Source organism: Plecotus auritus (genome assembly GCF_963455305.1).
Source record: "Plecotus auritus genome assembly, chromosome: 3".
Lineage (NCBI taxonomy): Eukaryota > Metazoa > Chordata > Mammalia > Chiroptera > Vespertilionidae > Plecotus > Plecotus auritus.
Genome location: NC_137772.1, coordinates 89,176,481 through 89,196,933, shown reverse-complemented (window position 1 = coordinate 89,196,933; position 20,453 = coordinate 89,176,481). Strand labels below are relative to the sequence as shown.

Genomic DNA, 20,453 nt, shown 5'->3' with positions numbered 1-20,453 from the left:
ACAGGAAGAAGAGTTCCAGGCAGTCCTTGATGGCAGTGATGCTTATACCAACCTCTCAGCTCAAACCACAGATTTACCCTCAATAGATGTATTCAGACAAAATTAAGCCCAGTTTGGGCTAAGGCGTCTGTAAGATTTTCTGATAAACTCTAGCCCATTGAAACTCTCAGGCTACATACAGATCAACCCTAGGTGGACGTCTTATGCATTTGTTCTCCCTCTCCTTTTCTCTAATGTGCAATCAATATTCTGACTTTAAGAAAAATGTGCTACTCAATAAAGCATGGGTCTTGAGATGTTTTTTTGGCAGTGATTTGTGCTGATTTGCTCAGCTTCTTTTCCCTGCCTACTTGTATGACTGAAGTAGAGGGGTTAGGATGGCTGACTGAGGCCTGGAGTAAGGGCCATGCAAAACAACAAAGCTTCCAGGTCCTGATCACGTGGCATCCTCAGCCTGCTTTTCCTTGCCACTGCAGGCTGTCTCCTGGCGCAATGCTGATGCTCGCATTTTCCCTCCAAGCAACTCTGGCTTCATGTTTTCTTACTGCTCACAGCAGCTCCTCCTCTACTTGTCTTTCTTTCTTCTGAGGAGTGGGAGGGGGATGGAATAATCTTAATAAGTTTCCTTCCTTCCTGCAAGCCCAGCAATACATTAATAAGTAGTTATATTCAGAATCTAGTTGTTGTTTTCTTATACTAGGCAGGCTCCTGCAAGTATCTAGTATGTGCCCTATAGTAAGCTCAAGTCTGCTAACACTTTTTAATTTGCAAACACCTTGAAGAGTGAGGGAAGGAAGAGAGAAAAACATTGATCAACCTAGGTGTGTGCCCTAATGGGAAATCAAATCTGTGACCTTCTGGTACACAGAATGATGCTCAACCAACTTAGCCACACCAACCAGGGCCAGGGTCTGTGTCTTAATCACCATTATATAGCAGATCTCAAGCACAGTGATCTGCATTGAGTAAGCATTACACATCTGTTATGTGAATGCATCCCTAGGGCAAGAAATTAATCCTTTTACCCCAGATTCCTCTCCCTTTAGAGCCAGTCAAACCAAGAAGGACTTCCTTGTCTGCCTTTTTGTTGGAGAAAACCTTATTTCCCCAAATCTAGAGCAATAGAGTTCCAGACCAAGACAAACAGAACCCTGGGCCTTACTATTCATTAGCTTTTTGACCTTGGGTAAATTATCCAAAGTTTTAACTTTATGAATCTTCATTTTTTTCTTTTGTAAAAAGTTGCTAATAACATCTATCTCATAGGTTGTTGTGGGTTTTCATAAGATCAATTATGTGGGACTGTTACGTAGTAAGCTATTTTCCCAGTGGGTGCCTCTGGGGGAATGGTTAAGGGGATGATATTCTCCTTTAATTTGTGACTTTAGCTTTTTAACTCATTACAAGTACTAGTGTGAGTAATAATACCTTTTAAAATTAAAATGTTCTTATAAGAATACTAGAGGCCTGATACACGAAATCGTGCATGGGTGGGGTCCCTCTGGGTGGCCTGTGGGGATCAGGCCAAAATCCCGTAGTCCAACACCACCCACAGCTCCAACCTGCTGCTCCTGCTCATGTACCTGCTACAGGCTTGTGCCCTATCAGTCACAATTGGGAGAGGCTTATGCCACTGCAGCAGCACTCACCAGCCCTGAGCCCTGCATCTGGTGCCCTCCTGAGGGGAGAGCCTGCAGGATTGGGCTGAAACTGGGTCTGCAACATTCCCTGAGGGGTACCAGTTTGGGAAAGGGTGCAGGCCAGGCCGAGGGACCCCACCAGTGCATGACCATGGGAGGCCTTCAGGGCATGTCTGGCCCCGTCTCTCCCAGTCTCAATTGGGGCCAGCTGGGGAGGGACATGGGAGGATGGCCAGCTAGGGAGGGACCACAGGAGGGCTCCAGGGCTTGTCCGGCCCATCTCACGCAGTTCTGATCATCTGGACCCCAGGAGCAAGCTAATCTACCCATTGGAGCATATGCTACCTGGTGGTCAGTGCACATCATAGCAGCAGTTAAGCAGCCTTAGCATATCATTAGCATATTACACTTTGATTGGTTGAACAGTCAACCAGTCACTGGACAACCGGACACTTACCATATTAGGCTTTTATTATATAGGATTACTTCCCATCTACCTAATGTATATTAATGTTTGTTCTCAGATTGAAAAGAACTGTGTCACTGTATTTTCATGCAAATTTCACTACTAGACAAAAGGACAGTTAAATTAGCTGGTGGCAAGGATTGATAGCAAGAGTTTGGGGAATATGTCTGAATGAAGATGATGTCTGCTATTCAAGTAAGAGTTTGGTGTGTGGAGATTGCACTGTGAGAAGTCTGGAATAATGCTACATTTAGTTTAAGGTTGATTATGTAAATATTGTTATGTCTACCTTTTTTAGCTTATTAATAAAACTATTGGTGTTGTAGAGTTTGTGTCAGGTTGATATGTTGGATCAGTACATGAACACATATTTACTTCATTGTGCAAGTAATAGAGTAATTATCCTAATGGCATCAATGTGAAAGGCCTGGGGTTGATAGCCACTGCACTTCTCAAATGCCATCACTTGGTACACTGCACTGTTTAACCACTAATAGTTGACAGTTGTTTTCTTAGCCATCCTATAAAATAAAGAGGTAATATGCAAATTGACCCTCACTCCATCAGGCTGTCACAAGATGGCTGTGCCCACAGCGGAGGCAGGGTTCCTGTAATGAGCTGTAACAAGTGATCATCAGGGACCTGAGGCTGTGTGGCATTGGGCCGGGGTGGGGGACCTGAGGCTGCACCCCCCACATGGTGGGGCTTGACAGAGACCTCAGGCTGCACCCCCACCCAGTGGGGCTTGACAGAGACCTCAGGCTGCGCCCCTGCCCGGTGGGGCTTGATAGGGGACCTCAGGCCATGCCCCTGCCCCGGCGCCAGGCCTGGGGACCTGAGGGTGCATCGGGGGACCTGAGGCTGCACCCCTGCTCAGCGGGGCTTGATGGGGGTGGGGCCGGCTGGGTCGGGATCTTGCCGAATGGGGGTGGGGCCAGCCGGGTCTGGGTCTCGTACAATTTCAAGGCGCACGTGGGTGGGCAGGGACTTGACTCTGGGTCCCACGGTGTGCCCCAGACTCTGACAGAAGGAAGGTTTTCATATACATTTTACTAATTTTCTTTCATCTCTGACACTTCTATTATAGAGAAAGGGCAAATAGCAATATTAAAATATTTCCTCTAATTAATTCCTTTTTAGTGTGCACGAATTTCATGCACCAGGACACTAATTATTTTATAATAAACAGTATCTCATAATCAACCATAAAATTTAGAATTGCACAAGAGTGAGAACATCACAGGACTTGAAGAGCAGGTCTTTTTCATTGACTGGAAAGGAAGAAATGTGATAATGCTAGTGGGAATTCTTTTACAATATTTATTTAGGTTGAGTTTAAGCCATCTAGCTGTGAAAATAATAAACCATGGTAGCAATAGCAATATACTGTCATTCCCACAAAGCACATTCAGCCTAATTTTTTATAAATAATAAAACCATAAATAAATATGGTTACACTAAGCTAACATGAAATTACATTTGGTACCATTGGCCAGATGTTTTTCTTTCATGTCTGTGTTCTCTAGGGTCACTTTTTTGCTTGCTTCTCCACCTTCCCCTGATAATTTGTAAGTAATTTATGAATAAATAACCAGGATGGCACTTGATCCAAGTTTGGCGAGTATGGGGGGAAAGATAGATTTGTTTATCCCACATGTAGCAGGCAGAAAGGACACAGATGGTGCCTCCGACCAGCCAGTTAGCCTCCATGGGCTCAGGCAGCAGCAGCTTTACTTTTGGAGACTTCACCCCACATCATATCAAACATGTGGAATACACTTACATCTGACATTTGCTTAATATTGTTTAAAGGACATTTGGACCAGATTTTTATAATTTTGCTTTGAAATTATTTGCCTACAAGTTACTCCTTTTATTTAAAACAAGCTCTGATTTCTCCATAATTGTTCAGACTTAGAAATTATTTACAAAGTGAGAAAGCCCCACTTACAAATGATATTCAACTATAATAATGACAACATGAGTATTAAATTTGATAATTAGCAAAGTTGTCATGATACAAAATTTATAGGAATTTTATTAAATAACTAGAGGCCTGGTGCATGAATTCATGCATGGGTGAGGTCCCTCAGCCTGGCCGGCCGGGGGAAAGGACCGTGAGACATTGGCCAGACACGGGATGTTGGCTGTAGGAGCACAATGACCACCAAGGGGCAGCTCCTGCATTGAGTGTCTGCTCCCTGGTGGTCAGTGTGCATCATAGCTACCAGTCGGTCATCTGGTCGTCCAGTCATCTGGTCCTAACAGTCACTTAGGCTTTTATATATATAGATCATTTGTTTTTGATAACTCATGTTTTGTTGCCACAACATTTTCAGCTCTCCAGCATTTTTATAGACCTCCTGTTATATGGGTCTAGTTGATGATACAACCATAGTTAGAAAAGTGGGCTACTTTCCCAGGGGCCAATGAGTCCTTGGTCTGAAAGATTGGAATAGAAAAAGATTCTATTTGAGGAGCTTAATCCTCTCTTGTAGGAAAGGATTTCTATATGACATTTTTTTAAAATATGTTTTATTGATATTTCACAGAGAGGAAGGGAGAGGGATAGAGAGCTAGAAACATCGATGAGAGAGAAACATCGATCAGCTGCCTTCTGCACACCTCCCACTGAGGATGTGCCCGCAACCAAGGTACATGCCCTTGACCGGAATTGAACCCGGGACCTTTCAGTCCACAGGCCGATGCTCTATCCACTGAGCCAAACCGGTTTCGGCTCTATATGACATTTTTAAGAGGCAAATATTGTCTCCTACTGATGGGAAGAATGAGTTAACATGGGAGAAGGTGGGATAGAAAGCAGCACATTTTCACCTTTTTATGGAAGTCTGTAACCAAGATAGAAAAAGAGTGGAGAAGAAGTTATAGCTGTAGCAGCGGTGTTTACAGCGATCTTCAAACTTTTCCAGTGCTAGAACCTTCCCATCAGCATTTATTTTACACTCTCCTCGTGGGGAGCAGGAACCTCCATGGAGGTTTTCTGTGTCGTAAGCCTTGCCAGGACCACTGTATGTAGACAAGCCTTACTTCTGATGGTAAGGCCTGACCTCCAAAACAGCTAGACCATAAACACTTTTACTAAGAAAGAATCAGGACAGTCTTCCTATTAGCTACTGAATCATGAATGTCCTTTGCGGTAGAACCACCTTCACCCCAAGTCTCAAGAAATTTTGGGCCCCACAAGCCTTCTGCTTGTCTGAGCACTTCTGTTTGAATCTTGCTGAGCACAGCCAGTGGCACCAGAGGTTTGACCTGTTTCCACAGAATGCTTCTTGCCAGTCTAGAACTTTCCAATTGGATATTGCACTGCACATGCATTTCCGTCAGGCACTGTGCCGCAATACCCCTCCCTTGAGGAACTCACTTGCATAACATAACCACACCTGTGAGTTCCACAGAGTGAAACCAACCGTCCCAGAGAGCCCACTGGTTACAGAGCATGTAGGTGGTCATTTAGAGAAAGGGAAAACAAGGTCTTTAGCCCAGGGCAACTTATAGGAGGTAGGGTGGCCGCTAAGTCTGTAAATCCTTGGGCGATCATGACCACAGAGCTAATGCTTTATTCATCATGTCGAAATCGCTTCATTAAGAGCACATTAGTTTAAAGAGTAACTAACATGTTCTTCTAGGAAAAATGTTAAACAGGATGAGCAACTGGCTCAGGCTGGATGTGGGCTGATCTGGGTTTTATGGCAGGTAAATTTCCATAGATGAAAGAGCTCTAATCAGGGTTTTGTGGGAAACAGATGATTCATTTACCAGAGTTTGCAGCCATTTAAGGGTCAGTTATTCACCCACTACAATTAAAATGTTCCACCTTGTAGCTTAATATGTTTTCCATGGTTGGGTCAAGGTGTAAAATGAGTACAGAACAAAAAAAAAAAAAGTACAGAACAGCACAAATAAGAGAATTTTGTATTGTCTGCTTTCCCTTCTATAAGAAAATAATATTTATAGAAATTGCTTTCTGTGTGAAAGTGTGGCTGAAAAGACCAGTGTGTGCCAATATGCCTTTTTCCACTATGCATGCATAAAAATTTGTTCTTTGATTTATGGTGGTGTTTGTGGTTTATAGAATTCACCTCTCTTGATGGCTGTGTCTTTGAAGCCTGACATCCACCTGCAGTGTTTCAAAAGTGTTGCCCCTTTCTCAAAAGGGCTCCTTCCTCTGGTCTCTCTGCTGCTCTTTCTCTGGAGATCATGGCTTTGCCATTTCAAGTGAAGATTTTATGTAGCTGCAGCATTCTGTTTACTTTGTCTATTCTGTAGAACTTTTTTGAATGGGGATTTGAAGAGAACAGAGAGTGCAAACAGAAAAAAAAAACAACAACAACTTGATTGAGTAAAAGCAAGAACCCTCTGATATGTCCTTATTTACTTGTCTGTGACTAGTTTGCAATTAGACCTTAATATCCCTATTCAGGGGATAGATGAATCACGTTACCAAGGCCACACATCACTGCAGAAGTAGGATTCAAGGGCAGAGCTCAAATCTCTTACTTTCTAGATAAAGTGTCAGCTGAAGGAAGAATTTCTGAACTGTAAGGCTATTTTGAAATAGTTGCCTGTCAGACATATTTTGTGATTTCTATATCTTTGAGAAGTTGGAATTGATGAACTCTAAGGCTTGAACATTGATGTTTTATGAACCTGAGTGTTTGTCCTGAATCCTCAGGGACTTAGAAAAAGCTTTGCTTAAAGTGAGACTCTTCTAGCTTTAAAGAATGCAGGCTTATGTTTACAGATTAGATTGCTTTCTTTAATAATTCACAGCAGAGTCAGCAATGATAACTTTTTCCTATAATAAGTGTATTTTGGAAGGTAGAAAACAGCATAGGATCACATATTGTATATGTACTTGACAGATTTCCATTAATGAGAGGAATGAGCTGATTCATTACATACTTCATAAACAATCTTCAAGTGTAATATTGTCCTCAGAAAATCTGAAATAGTCTAAATGTGGAAGGCCATATATTTTAAATCTTGTCTATTAAAAGACTTTGAAATTATATATTACCATAGTAGCAGCTAGTCTTGTTTTCTTTTCTGTTTTTAATGCAAGGGGAAGTACTTTATTCCTAAGGTCTCAAGCTTTCTCTTTTATTATTATGTTCAGTTTAAACATATAAAGAGTAATTGTTTTAAAAGCACAGGTTTCCTGAAAACAAAACAATTTTGCCTCTTTCATTTCTCTACACTTATGTAAGTAATGCCAAATTGTATTTTTCTTTGTATCAAAAGATAATTGGTTTTATCTACTATCCTGGTTGAGTTGTCTCTTTGGCAAAATTGGTTATTTTGTTCGATTGCATGGTTTCAGAGGGAGAACTTTTGTTCTCTTTCATTCTCTCTCCACATTGAGTTCTTTGAACTCATGAAGACATGAGTTCATGCATTCTTACCATTCATTCAGTAACCATTTTCTTCCTAAGATAGAACAGTGATTTTTAGAAAAAAAATTGGCTGCTAGATAAGGTGGAAAAGTGGAGGATGTAATCACAGACTCTTAATGGCATTTTGTGTTTGAGAAATGGCCAGATCTGCTTTTGATCCTCTGTGATGCATGCAAATTGAAACTTCTTTCTTCCAGGGATTTCACTTCTTTAGCACTGTACATATATCCCATTGTTACACTAATGCACTGTCTAATGAGTCTGGAGATGCCCTTATTTATAGATTTCGGCTCATTCAATGAGCAGCTGTAAGAAATCTCACAAAAGGAGAACATCACCATAACCTGCTTACAACCCTACATTGGCTGCCAGAGAGGTGTGGGCTCTTAGATCTCAGAGAATGACCCTGTTACACTCACCAAAAGTTTATCTGGAAAGATCTAAATTTTTATTTAATTCTCTCTAAGTTTTTTAATTTTAAATTCATCTGTGTTCTAGTCTCCGACAGCATTTTCCCCTTTTGTGTTTTTTAGCTTTCAAACTTCCAACTTTTGGGATTGGACCCTTTGTTCCTTCAAGAATTCCTCTTTCTCTTTTACTTTCCTTTTTACTTTTCCTTCTTCCTTCTATGCTTAAATTCATTTGAACACATATATAGGTATGCATATACATGTAATTTCTATATAATTTTAATATTTTTTAATAAATTTACTAGAGGCCTGGTGCACAAAATTTGTGCACGGGGAGGGTGTGTGTCCCTCAGCCCAGCCTGCACCCTCTCCAATCTGAGATCCCCCTGGGATCGGGCCTAAACGGGCAGTCGGACATCCCTCTCACAATCCAGGACTGCTGGCTCCCAACCGCTCGCCTGCCTGCCTGCCTGATTGCCCCTAACTGCTTCTGCCTGCCAGACTGATCACCCCCTAACCACTCCTCTGCCAGCCTGATTGATGCCTTAACTGCTCCCCTGCCAGCCTGATCAATGCCTAACTGCTCCCTTGCTGGCCCGATTGCCCCCAACTGCCCTCCCCTGCTGCCGGTAACCCCTAACTGCCCTCACTTGCCAGCCTGGTCACCCCTAACTGCCCTCCCCTGCTGGCCTGGTTCCCCCCAACTGCCCTTCCCTGCAGGCCTGGGTCCCCCCCAACTGTCTTCCCCTGCAGGCCTGATCGTCCCCAACTGCCTTCCCTTTCAGGCTTGATCCCTCCCAACTGCCCTCCCCTGCTGGCCATCTTGTAGCAGCTATCTTGTGTCCACATGGGGGCAGCCATCTTTGACCACATGGGGGCAGCCATCTTGTGTGTTGGAGTGATGGTCAATTTGCATATTACTCTTTTATTAAATAGGATAGAAAGAGACAAAGAGAGAAAGCACATTCCAAATTCTGTGCTAGCAGCTGGGTATGCAAAGGTGACTTGTTTTCTTAATCATTCCAATCTTGTTTATTAGGGACATAAACAACTAATTAGAACACGAAGTTATAAATGCTGGTGTAGAGAAAGGCACAGAGTGCTATGGAGCACAGAGGAGGGAGTACATAGTTCTTTTGTCCTCTTGTCTTGAATAACAAACTAAAAACTACATGGAACAGAAATGGCATCTCCTTCAGATGTAATGTGCTGTGATGTGTCAATTCATGACATTTTTGAAGAGTTCGGTGATTTTATAAATATAAAGGTGACAGGTCAGGTGTTAAAGAAGACCTTTTAATTTAATGACTTGGACATAACGCACTGTCTGGTTCAGCCCTGACTGAATTGATCTTTTTGCCTGGTCCCATCCTCTGTTCATACCATTTCCCAATGCTGACTTTTCTCTCTAACACTGAGAAGGATCTTTTTAGCTTTATTTGATCTAATATTCTTACTTTATAATTCTCTCATTAGAAATTCCCTATAAAATGCAATATCTCATAAAATCTAATCTATTCTAAATCTCTTCTTCAAAATCTTAATTCTTTTATTTACCATTAATAATGAGATTTTTTATCACTAATAACCAACTTCCAGTATACAGTTATACACTGCTAATGTTGGGGCTATGTCAGGAGAAATGAGCCATTAGGTGTTTTGTCATTGTTTTCAAATATCATAGAATGCACGTACACAAACCTAGATGGTATAGTCCACTACACACCTGGTCATATATGTGCTCCATCATCAACCATTATTTTTTGTAAAGAATTGCATGGTATCCTTGCAATATGTTGTCAATATGGCGCATGACTATATTTAACAGACTTGAAAACTTTATCATGCTTTATGATGTAGTACCTTAGGTAATCTTCATTTTCAGCTGCCTTTTTATTATCCTCTTCAAGCTTTCTCTTCCAAAACACCCCAACCAATGTAGACTTCATGACATTTTGTGGAAGGGGCAGGGGAAAGATTTATATAGTGTACTTTCTAGGGAACCACCTGAGAATCTGCCTTAGTCATTTCTGTTCTCTGGAGTCCCCTTTTTCCTGGATGGCCATCAAAGATTCCTTCTTTCTTTCCCATCAAAGTATTTATCCTTAGTTCCCTCTTTTACCACATTTTGCAGAGCAATTCCACTCTGCCTCAAAACTTGCAGATTCACTCACCTCCTAGGTTCATAAAACAAAAGACCCAGCACTTAACAAAGCCTATTCTTTTTAGAAGCCTGCTTAGTAATCCCCTACAGTAATTATAGCTTGTCTTTGGGATCTTTTAGAGTTTGGAAAGATAAAGTGAGAATTGTATAAAACTGATGAAAGACATTAAGCTTTTCTAGTTATTCCTCAATGGGAGAGTTGGTATGAATAACTTAATTTGCCATTATGAGAAGAAAAAATGTTCCCATTATTAATCATAGACAGTTGATTAAAAATTATGAAGTTAATACATAAGTAACATCCATTTAACAATATTCTATATTGTTTTAAACTATGGAACATTTTCATAAGTTCAACAGAGTAGCCTATTGATTACATGAGCAAAGTGAGATATTTTCTTAGTGATAGAAGAAGAAAGTAGAACTTTGGTAATATATTTTTCTTTTTACAATACATATATGATAATGCTAATGAATAATTTTTTAAAAATAAGAATGTTTCAGATGTCAAATGAAAACAGTTTCTTTGGAATCAACTTTAACAAGGTATTAATAAATCTGAACTCCTCTCCACCCCCTTTTATTAGGAATCTATGTTTTGTGGACAGTTACAGAAGGGTTTTATTATTGTGTGTGTGTGTGTGTGTGTGTGTGTGTGTGTGTGTGTGTTTCCTTGGGACCTGTAAATGTTGAACAGAGTTGGAAAGAGTTGTGTTATAAAGAGTGGGAGAAGCCAGTGCCATTTTTAGGCTTAATAGTATTTTTATAGGCTTAGTGAGTTTCAAAAACTATTTGCCTTGTTGATATAGTTCCATGAAATTCTGAGCATAAATATATCTCATTGAACAGTTATAAAGTTGGGCATGAACCTTTGTACTTGAATATACCTTAACAAAAAACAGGTTGAATTTTAGGTGATCCCTAGACAAAGCTTTGGCCTTTGTACGTTGTGAAAATCTTACCTCACTAAAAGCCAGTTGCACAATTGGTCATGAGTTTTATGAAAGCTTTTGTAGTTGCATGGCAGAAAAAAAACTTAGGTAGAAAAATTCATACATCTTTTAAATTACATTATATTATTTTATAAAGGAATTGTGGAAAATGAAATATTCTGCTACAATTTAGGTGTGGCATGGAAAACTAGGGCGACACTTACTTTTAGAAATATCAAGTGTTATTCACTGTTTTAGAATTAATTACTTAATTATCCAGCAGAACACAAAGATCCCAGAGTACCTTAATGGGAACACTACACTTCCAAATAAAATAATTATCACCTGCTATATTACAAGTGCTCTATTTGCTATAATTTTTAACTACCCACATCTCTGTGTGTAAATAAATATCATTAATGATATTAATCTTTCTTTTATAGTAGATGGCAAATACAGCAGGACTTGGATCATGTAGTTGATAGGATAGAAATGGTTCAGAGTGGTTTTTTGTAATGAAGGCTGTAAGACCTGTCTTTCCCTTTTTGGTAAAATTTGCCCTCAACTCAGATCCCATAGTTATATTACCCCATTCCCAATGGTAAACAAAATGTCAATACTGAGACTGCTTATGAATGTGGCTTCTTAGTGCAGTGAGACCACAATGTCTGACCAAAAAAAAAAAATGGTCATGAATGCATCCTTTGGACTGATGCATGACCAAAAGGGAGAACTGCGGGTGAAAAAAAAAGGGGTTCTATGGGAAGTAACCTCACGGGATGATCTGAGCATTAATTCCTAACTAGGCAGGTCATGGTGGGTAGTCACATCCCAGGCCAACCTGTCCATTGTTCTTGTGCATCTAGGGTAACACACTTTTGAAATGCCAGAAGTTATACACCTCAAAGGGGCTATTAACTCTTAAAAAAGCACATGACCTTATTAACTATCCTATAATCCCAAACCCTGCCTTCATTTCTCCAGTCTTCTTTAATTTCAAGTGCATAAAAGAAGCTACAAAACTGTTATTTTCTGGAGCATTTGAGATCTTGCTCCCCAGCATGTGTCATCAGTTTGGCTCAAATAAACTCATAAAGCTTCTCTAAAAATATTAATTTTTCTATGGTTTATAAATAAGAAAACTAAGGCAGAGAAATTGATTTGAATGATAAATTAGGCATTATGATCTTGAATCATTTGAAGAGGCAGGTATTCAATAGGAACAATAGATGTTAGCAGAGAACAAAAATAGCTCTTGTGATTATTCATAAATTACTAGATAGTAATTAATTGAAAATATCACCTTTCCTGCAAGCTGAGTAATCAACTCAATTTTATTTTTTTTAAATAATTACATGGCATCCTTGATACTATTGGAGTAGCCACATGAAGTTGTGTGTCATTCAAACCATTGGATTGGTCGATTGAAGAGGTGCAATAAAATGAAATCCAAAGCCTCTCATTGGGAATAAATCCAGGTTTACAAATCACATCTTGCCAATGCTTTTTTATGAAACAGTAGCAGTTTATTAAGATGGGTATGAATAATGTGAAGATGGGTAGAAGCTATGGGCCTCCAGGACAGTTGATACCCCTTTGTAAGACCATAATCACTAAGGTGAAAACTACTATTGGGGCAGACATTTACAGAGCCAAGGAAAGTGAACACCATCTCTAAAACATTGGATCAAAAAGGCAATGTGAAACAAGGCTGCTCAGGCACAGTCATAAAGCCTACAAAGTAAAGGGATGTTCTCCGATAGAGTGGTCCAGAACTGAGACTCACTGTACAGAAAAAAAAAAAAAAAAGTGAATATAACCCATTTGGGGAGAACCTGAGCTACAAGGAAGCCAGTCAACTAAACTTCATTTGGGGAGATAAGTAAGATAAATAGTGACTTTCTGATAATCTGAAAGGACTCCACTATAGGCCCATTTGAGCAGAAAAATGGACACATTCTAACCCGACTCTGCTTTGGTGTTCTGAAATGGTTGGAGATAAACAGAAAAAAAATTGCTTTGAGGTTTCATCACAGAAATATTGCTGGTGTGTCGATAGCTAAAGGGCAAACATTTCAGTTAGCTACATATATATGTCACTGAGTTTATTTTACATGGTGAGGATCTCTTGTCTGATGGTACCCATTCTCTGAGATAATTGATGCACATATATAAGCAAGTTCTGAATTCATTTGGGTAGTAGAGTTTAATTACAAGGTATAAAAAATTTGTATTGCATACAGTTTGCTCCCAAAGTTGGAATTATTCACTACTGCATGATGAAGATGTTTCATCTTTCTACAGTCTGTTGGAAAAAATTTTCCACTATCTCTTAGGCTCCTCTAGTTGAGGGCTAGAGATTTGTGGAGAGCATGGAAACAATTTGCTTATTATCCACATGTCCTTGAGATATTGAAATTAAATGTATTCTCAATTGTCAACAATTTGTTCTTAGTTCCATATTCAAAGGGTTACTGTTTCTTGCATGGAAGAATCAAAGAAATAAAAGAGAACACCATAAAAGGTCCAAACTTCACACTAGATACACTGACAAACAGACCATATAGGGTTTGGCAGGTGATGCAAACTGTGAAAGAATTCACAACTGAGAGAAGAGATAGATGTAGAGAGAAGGAGTTTATTTTACTTTCCCCAAAGGGAAAGGGTCTGTGCACTGCTAATAAATACAGGGACAAGAATCAAAAGGCAGCTTCCTCCTTTAAAGGGTAACAGTTGCAATTGCTAGGTGACAAGGAAAGGAGGAAGATTTGGGGCTGAGGCAGTCCAGCAGATGTCCTAGGGAGGTGTCTTATCAGTATAGTTCCAAAGTCTGTAAAACATGCTTACAGCAAAAGTTATGAAGAGTTCAAAAGAGGCTTGTTTGAAGGAGAGAGAGGAAGGGAACTTTCAACTAACTAGAGACACCCTGGTGCAAATTATCCTTGAGATGTAAAAACAGCAGGGAGGAGAGGTATGCAAGAATGTAGCCTCAAGAGTAACTTGTCTTGCAGTTTGAACAGAGGGTCTGTTTGAATCAGAGGAGCTAACAATCTTGGGGTTTAATTACCAAGTGCTTCTCATAAATTGTGGAAGGCCACAGCAAGGAAAAAGAAGGGCCTTTTTCCTGTCCTTACATTAAAGGCCTTTCTTATAACATATAATGCTAGAATATCCATTAACAGAAACATGGTTTTAAAAATTTTCTAAATCTATACCTAAATAAAAATAATTATTTAAATTCAATTGTTAGATTAAATCTACTTAAAAGTCAAACTTCTCACATCACTCTTCTAAGAGCAGCATGTTTTACCATCCAGTTTTGGAATGGTGCAAGTGCACTTAAAATGCATATGTATGAATGTTATGTTTTTGCATTTTTAAGGATGGAGAGGAGGCATAGAATATTACAAAGAGTGTGATATAGACAGGCCCTTTGCAACTTTATTTAATGTTTTATTGTTATTTGTTCTTGTTAGAAATGTGCTTTGAAAAATCTAATTTTATACATATTAAAATTAGATTTTGTTATACATAAATTGTGACCAGATAAATTTATCTTTCCATAGAGCTAAAAAGACAAATGCTTTTCCTTTGCTGCCTCAACACGCTCTAGCTCTCCTTTTATGAGCAGCATGCCATTATTTCCTTGGGCCTTCCCTGACTATTGTAGTTTGGGTGCACTCCTTTACCAGTCTCATGGTGAATAGATGCTTTTTTTCTCCCTCTTCCATACTTTTTCTTCCTCCTCGAATACATTTCACAGATGACTGTCTTCCAAAATAACAACATCAGTTAATTTTTTAACATAAAAAAATCATACTTAGCCCTGAGTCTGCCCTCTCCATTTATGTGCAGTGTGTGGAAGAGGCTGTGTAGGGACTGATAAGGCCCATTTGTGAAGTCTCTTCAGTAGGTGGCCAGGCGCTCACTGCAAATGGGCTGTTTATTCAGCCAGCACTGGCCCTAGCTGGGTTGAGAGTTGACCCACCTTCTCAGAGGGCTCTGAAACCAAGCCAGGAGACAGCTCTACTTCCATGCCTGTGATTGGATGTTGTTCTTTGTTGTTTGTTTTTGAATAGACAGTTTTTCTTTAGAAGGCTCCCTCCGTTCACTATTATGGTTTTCACTCCTTTTCCCTTTTTGCAGAATCTGATGATCTCCGTGGGGACCCTGCATTCAGCCTTCAAAGTGCTCCTGCCCCCCAGGATGCTTGTAATTCAGTAGTAGATGCTGGTGGCCTTGAAAGCATCACCCAGTGTCCCAAACATCTTCCTCAGATGATGGCTGCAGGTAAATGTTGGTGGCCAGCCCAGGACGCAAGGCATTTTGAGTTCTTAGTGGAAAAGCTTGCCCAGGCATGAAAATATGCATGGACCCAGAACCTGGGATCCTTAAAGAAATCAGGCTGTAGAACAAGTGAACATCAAAGAACATTAAGTCAAATTTGACATATTTTGTGGTTGTATGTGTTTTTGTTGTTTTAGCTCTGGGCTATTTGTAGTACCATTTATTTGTTTATTTGGTTTTAGTGACAGTGTGCTTATGAGAAATATTTTGGAGAAGTCACATTTTCTTAATGCAATGCTATAAAGAGTTTATGAAGGAGAAAATCTGTTACAAGTTCAGTCAGGACCATTTTCATGACTTACAACTATTCTAGAGATTCTATTAGTTAAAAGGTGTGCCTGCTCCAGCATTTATGTATCCTCCATCTACCAAGCCAATTGACTTGTGTTACCACGCGAGTATTCCTGCCTCATCTGGCAACCTTGGAGCTTAACTGATGTTGTTTCACTAGGAGAAGAAAGCGATTCTTCAAGTTTCCAGAAGTACTTTCTTAATGGCATTCTGTGTATAATATAAACTGCATGTCATTAAGTTTCCTCCCAGAATGTGTTCGGCAACTCTTTATATTTATGTCTGAAGGAAACATTGCTGTAGATTATGTGCTTTGTTGTGTTTTTTTTTTTGTGTGTGTGTGTGTGTGTGGTTTGGGAAAATGCTGCATGAAGCCTCACATCTCTAGAAACGTGGTTTCCTTTAAAACAAATACCCTTGGCTATTGACTCTCAGTCATTGTGTATTTTTTTCTTGCAGCCGCGGATGGTTTGGGGAGTATAGCGATAGACACAACCCAGCTCAACATGTCCGTGACAGATCCCACAGCCTGGGCCACCGCCATGAATAATTTGGGCATGGTTCCCGTGGGGTTGCCTGGACAGCAGCTTGTGTCTGGTAAGCTCTCTCTCGTGGGGTTTGAAGCAGCAGTGCCAAAGGGTGGAGGTGACAGGTGCCCAGTAATCTCTCCGCACGCAAGTGTTGAGCATGGCCAGTGATTTATGACTGGGGCATGTTTGGCAGGTTGTGCTTGAGATTCTTTTCCTCATCACCTTGCTCTTTTGCCTAATAGCTGTTCTCAGAAAAAAAGGGCCGTATGCAACATCTATCATCTGCAGCATTGCAACATCAACCTTATATTTTTTAAAACTGGTAAACAGAGGGCTAATATTTGCTTTCCAATTTGCAAAACTCTTTCACATGCCTTATGCCACATGACTCCACAGTCTTCTCTTTGACACCGATGGATACGTATTGTTGTTGCTCTTGTTAATGTTCTCATTTAAAAAGCAGGGAAGCAGAGGCCGTTTTCCAGCATTGAAGTGGCGGAGCTAGAAATTCATTTAGTTCCACCTTTTCTTTCCACCACACTTTGGAATCAAAATAGAATGCATTCAATGGGTAAGATGTTTAGAAATGTCACAGAGCAGGAAGCCATCATTTACTCTGACACAGTTTGTTGAGATTTTCCATGTGCCCTCTAACAAGAGCGTTGAGAAATAAAAGATATACCTACATAAGTGTCTTTGAGGAGCATGTCTCCCTAAATTGAAAAACACAGCAACAACAACAAAACCCAGCATAGTAGAATCAGTTGTTAAGTAGTGGTTCATGCTAGGAATGTAGTCATTTCCAGAAAGATCTATTACTGAGGCTCTGAGGAAGATGTTATCAGGAAGATGGGAGTTGATTTGTCTGGAAAGATACATAGGATTTGTATGTATTCACTCCTTCCTTCATTCATTCAACACATATTTATTGAGACACTATCCTGGTGCAGAGACTCCAGCAGTAAACATAACAGGCATGGTCCTTGCCCTTCCAGAATGTGTAATAGAGAGGAGACAGTCAATTATAGCACTATGTTCCATGCCTACAGGCCTGTGTAGTTTGTGCTGAATTGACTAAGCATTTAGTTTCTTTCTTCTTTTTTTTTTGGGGGGGGGGGGTCAATATTGGCCACAGATGTGAAAGTCTAAACTAGCTATAGTAAATTATACATAATTTTATGCATATGTGTACATACATGCATACACATATGTACACACATATACATATACATATACACATATATAAAAATATATAAAATTCTTAAATATAACAAGAATGAACACAAGAGAGGATGGGAGATGGGGAAAGTGAGAGACGGCAAAAGGAAAGTCAAAGATTGAGTTATAAAACATTATACTTAAGATATTTATATAATTCTCCAAAATGTTAGAAACGTCATACAATTGAAGATTAGTCTGCTATGGGATGTGTGTATATGCACATGAATGACATTTCCAACGCTTTAAATGTGTGTTTATTCAGACTCCTTTTTCCCAAAGCTAATCTAGACAGATACTTGCTTCTAACAACTTGAGAATAAAGATTTGTATTTTTCTACCCACATTTTTCCTCATTTTCTATCCACATAATTGAAATATTCATGTAACAGAAATTACTTTACTTTTGTCTCCACCTTCCACTTCTCTCAGAAAATGTTGGTTGGCTTCCAGAGTGAGCCACACCTCAATAGTTCATTATTTTTTCTTATTATTTTGAGTCTTCTGACATTTTAACCATGACCAATTTATGATTTTCTCAGCAACTTACCATGTAAAGAATTACAGCCCTACTCATTATAGAAGATTTACCATATCTGTCCTGAATTACATTCTGTATCTCCTTATTAGCCAAACTGCCTTTCATGGTCTTCCTAAGAATCCTTTCTTTATCTTCCAACTTCGCTTTGTTCTCGGGGCTGGCTGCCAGCAGCGGGGTATGCAGTATCTCAGGGTCAGGCTCTGTTTTATTCGATTAGTGTTCATGTATTTTCTTATAGGCTTTTTTTTCTGTACAAATATTTTAATCATATTAGATATAAGATTTTCTATATGCATTTTAACACCTTTCTAAATTATTTTCCATTTTACAGTTTTATATTTAAAAATTATAAAATAAAACTCCGTTGAATAAATATTTCCTACTTTATTTAATTATTCTAATTTTACATTTAAGCTGATTCCATTTTTTCCCTCTGACTAGCCAAATTTCTTTGGAGACCCTAATTTCTTCAAGCCTATAAAAGCATTTCATCTTTTTTGCACAATGATGATTGTACCTCTTTCATGGGACTATTGTGAGATTTAAATATGGTAAATTGCATAAAATACAGCTGTTTTTTTTTTTTTTTTCTGGCATAGTCAGAGAGCCACAGAGTGTTGCTTCTCTCTCAGTTTTCATACACCACCTCTGGAATTCTTCAGTGTGGCCATAGAATGTTAGAGACCCTCTTTAATGTCTCAGAAGGGATTTTAAGATTATTTAGTGTAACCTTCCTTCCAAGAAATGGCCTCTAAAATATCTCTGACAGGATTACGGAGAGGCTGGATTTTATGAGCACTTGGCTTTCTCCCAAAGTTTCTGATATTTCTAAATGACCAACTACTCTTCCCATATTCGTTAAAATTAAACTGACACTAAATCCATTCCTTACTACTTCTTCTGTTTAATAAAATTATTAGCAAAGCAAGGTGTATAGTTTCATATTCTCTGATTTTAGCAAAGTGATTTTTCAGGACATTAGATCACTTATTACAGGCCTTTCTGAGCTGTAATTGTAAGTTCCCACAATTCCGCCTCTTCAATTTTCCTCCCACTTCATCATCCAAATGTTCCCCTCTGCAATCCCATTTCCACTTTCAGGAACTTCCCTTTTACTTTCTTCAATATGAAGTGCTACTTGGGTTCATTACGTTGAGTTTGTTTATTTTATCCAAAATATATCATTATATTAAATCCCATACTCCAAAGCCTTGGTTTATCTATAAGGTAATATTTACCTCCGATGTTACTGTTTTGTGTTTATTTTATTCCCCATACTTTTAGTTTTGTAGAATTATTTTTATTGTTGTTGATTTGTTCTTATTACTTTGTGATTGGCATTATCAATTTATGGTTGTTGGCATCAATTCAACATCAATAGGCTTCCCCAATTTGAGGTTCAGTGGAGAAGGAAACTTTACTCAGTGCAAACAGCTCAATTGTGATTCAGCACAGCTGTGAAAACAGCTTGGCTGTTAGGAGGCCCTGGGACCAGGCCCCTCTCCAGCTAGATAGCTCTGCTCCACTCTCTCTGTTCTGTACAGGTCTGCTCTGCCCTATGCTGGTTTGCTCTGCTCTGCTGTGTGAGACATCTTTGGTGTTTCAGCTCCAGCCAGGGAAACACAGTCTTTAGTCGTGGGTGGAAAGGGAAAGCAGAGGGGAGCTGACTTATATAGATAAAAGGTTCTGCCCCTGGTTGCTGATTGGTTTGTCCTCATGCAAATGAGGACTCCAAATCCTTGAAGTTTGATTGATACAAAAGACACTCTCCTGATTGGTCAGAATAGAACTGCTCTGAGTGGTCAGTGTAGCTCTGATTAGATGGAGAACACCTCAGTCCTATTGAGTTAAATAGGATTCCATAACTCCTTTATAAAGGCTGGATCAGCTGGCAGAAACAGTGCAGGCAGGCAGTTCAGTGCAGGCTTCTCACTGAAGTGCAATTTGCATGAGAAGCCCCTGTGTAGAAATGGCTGCTGGATTCTGTTTTTTAAATTTTAGCTAGTTAGCCACCAGGAGCTCTTCTTAGCAGGTATCTTCTTTCTCGGGGTCAGAGTGTAGATCCAGGTTTTCTAAACTGCTCTGTGGGAACATCAGTGTCCCACAGTTATTGTTAGGTAGGGCAGATGTCATATAAGCATTTACATAGTCTAACAACTGTGGTAAACTTTGTGTTTAACTCAAGCAATTTGCTTTCTTTGTGTGTTTCCTCAGAGCCTTTACTCTGCTAATGTGCAAAGTGTAGTTTCCGAAGTCATATCTAGTATGTAGGATTCCCCAAACTTAAGTCAGCCTTTTAAAAAAATCTGTTAGCATCTCAGGAGACACTAGAATATAGCCCTCTACCAAATTTCCCCACCAACCGTGGAGATGCTTTCCCAGTACTATCTATCTTTCTCTGCCATAGACGATATCTTCCCTGTGATCTGGCTTACAATTTTGTTTGTTTGTGTTTTCACCGAACAGTGTCACGCCATAATCTCACTTCTCAAAATAA

At 39.5% G+C, this 20,453-nt stretch overlaps 1 protein-coding gene across 5 annotated transcripts in view; it reads left to right on the top strand.

Annotated features, from left to right (window-relative positions):
• Positions 1-20,453, top strand: part of ENOX1 (ecto-NOX disulfide-thiol exchanger 1) — a 598,797-nt gene that overhangs the window by 370,265 nt on the left and 208,079 nt on the right. For 4 of the 5 annotated variants that reach the window (XM_080662707.1, XM_080662709.1, XM_080662706.1 and 1 more), the window contains 2 exons: positions 15,176-15,319; positions 16,127-16,264. In XM_080662707.1, the coding sequence (XP_080518833.1) occupies positions 15,307-15,319; positions 16,127-16,264 (151 nt within the window). In that variant the 5' untranslated portion in view covers positions 15,176-15,306. Of the gene's footprint in view, positions 1-15,175; positions 15,320-16,126; positions 16,265-20,453 lie in introns of those variants that run through there. The other variant, XM_080662710.1, reaches the window with a different exon arrangement.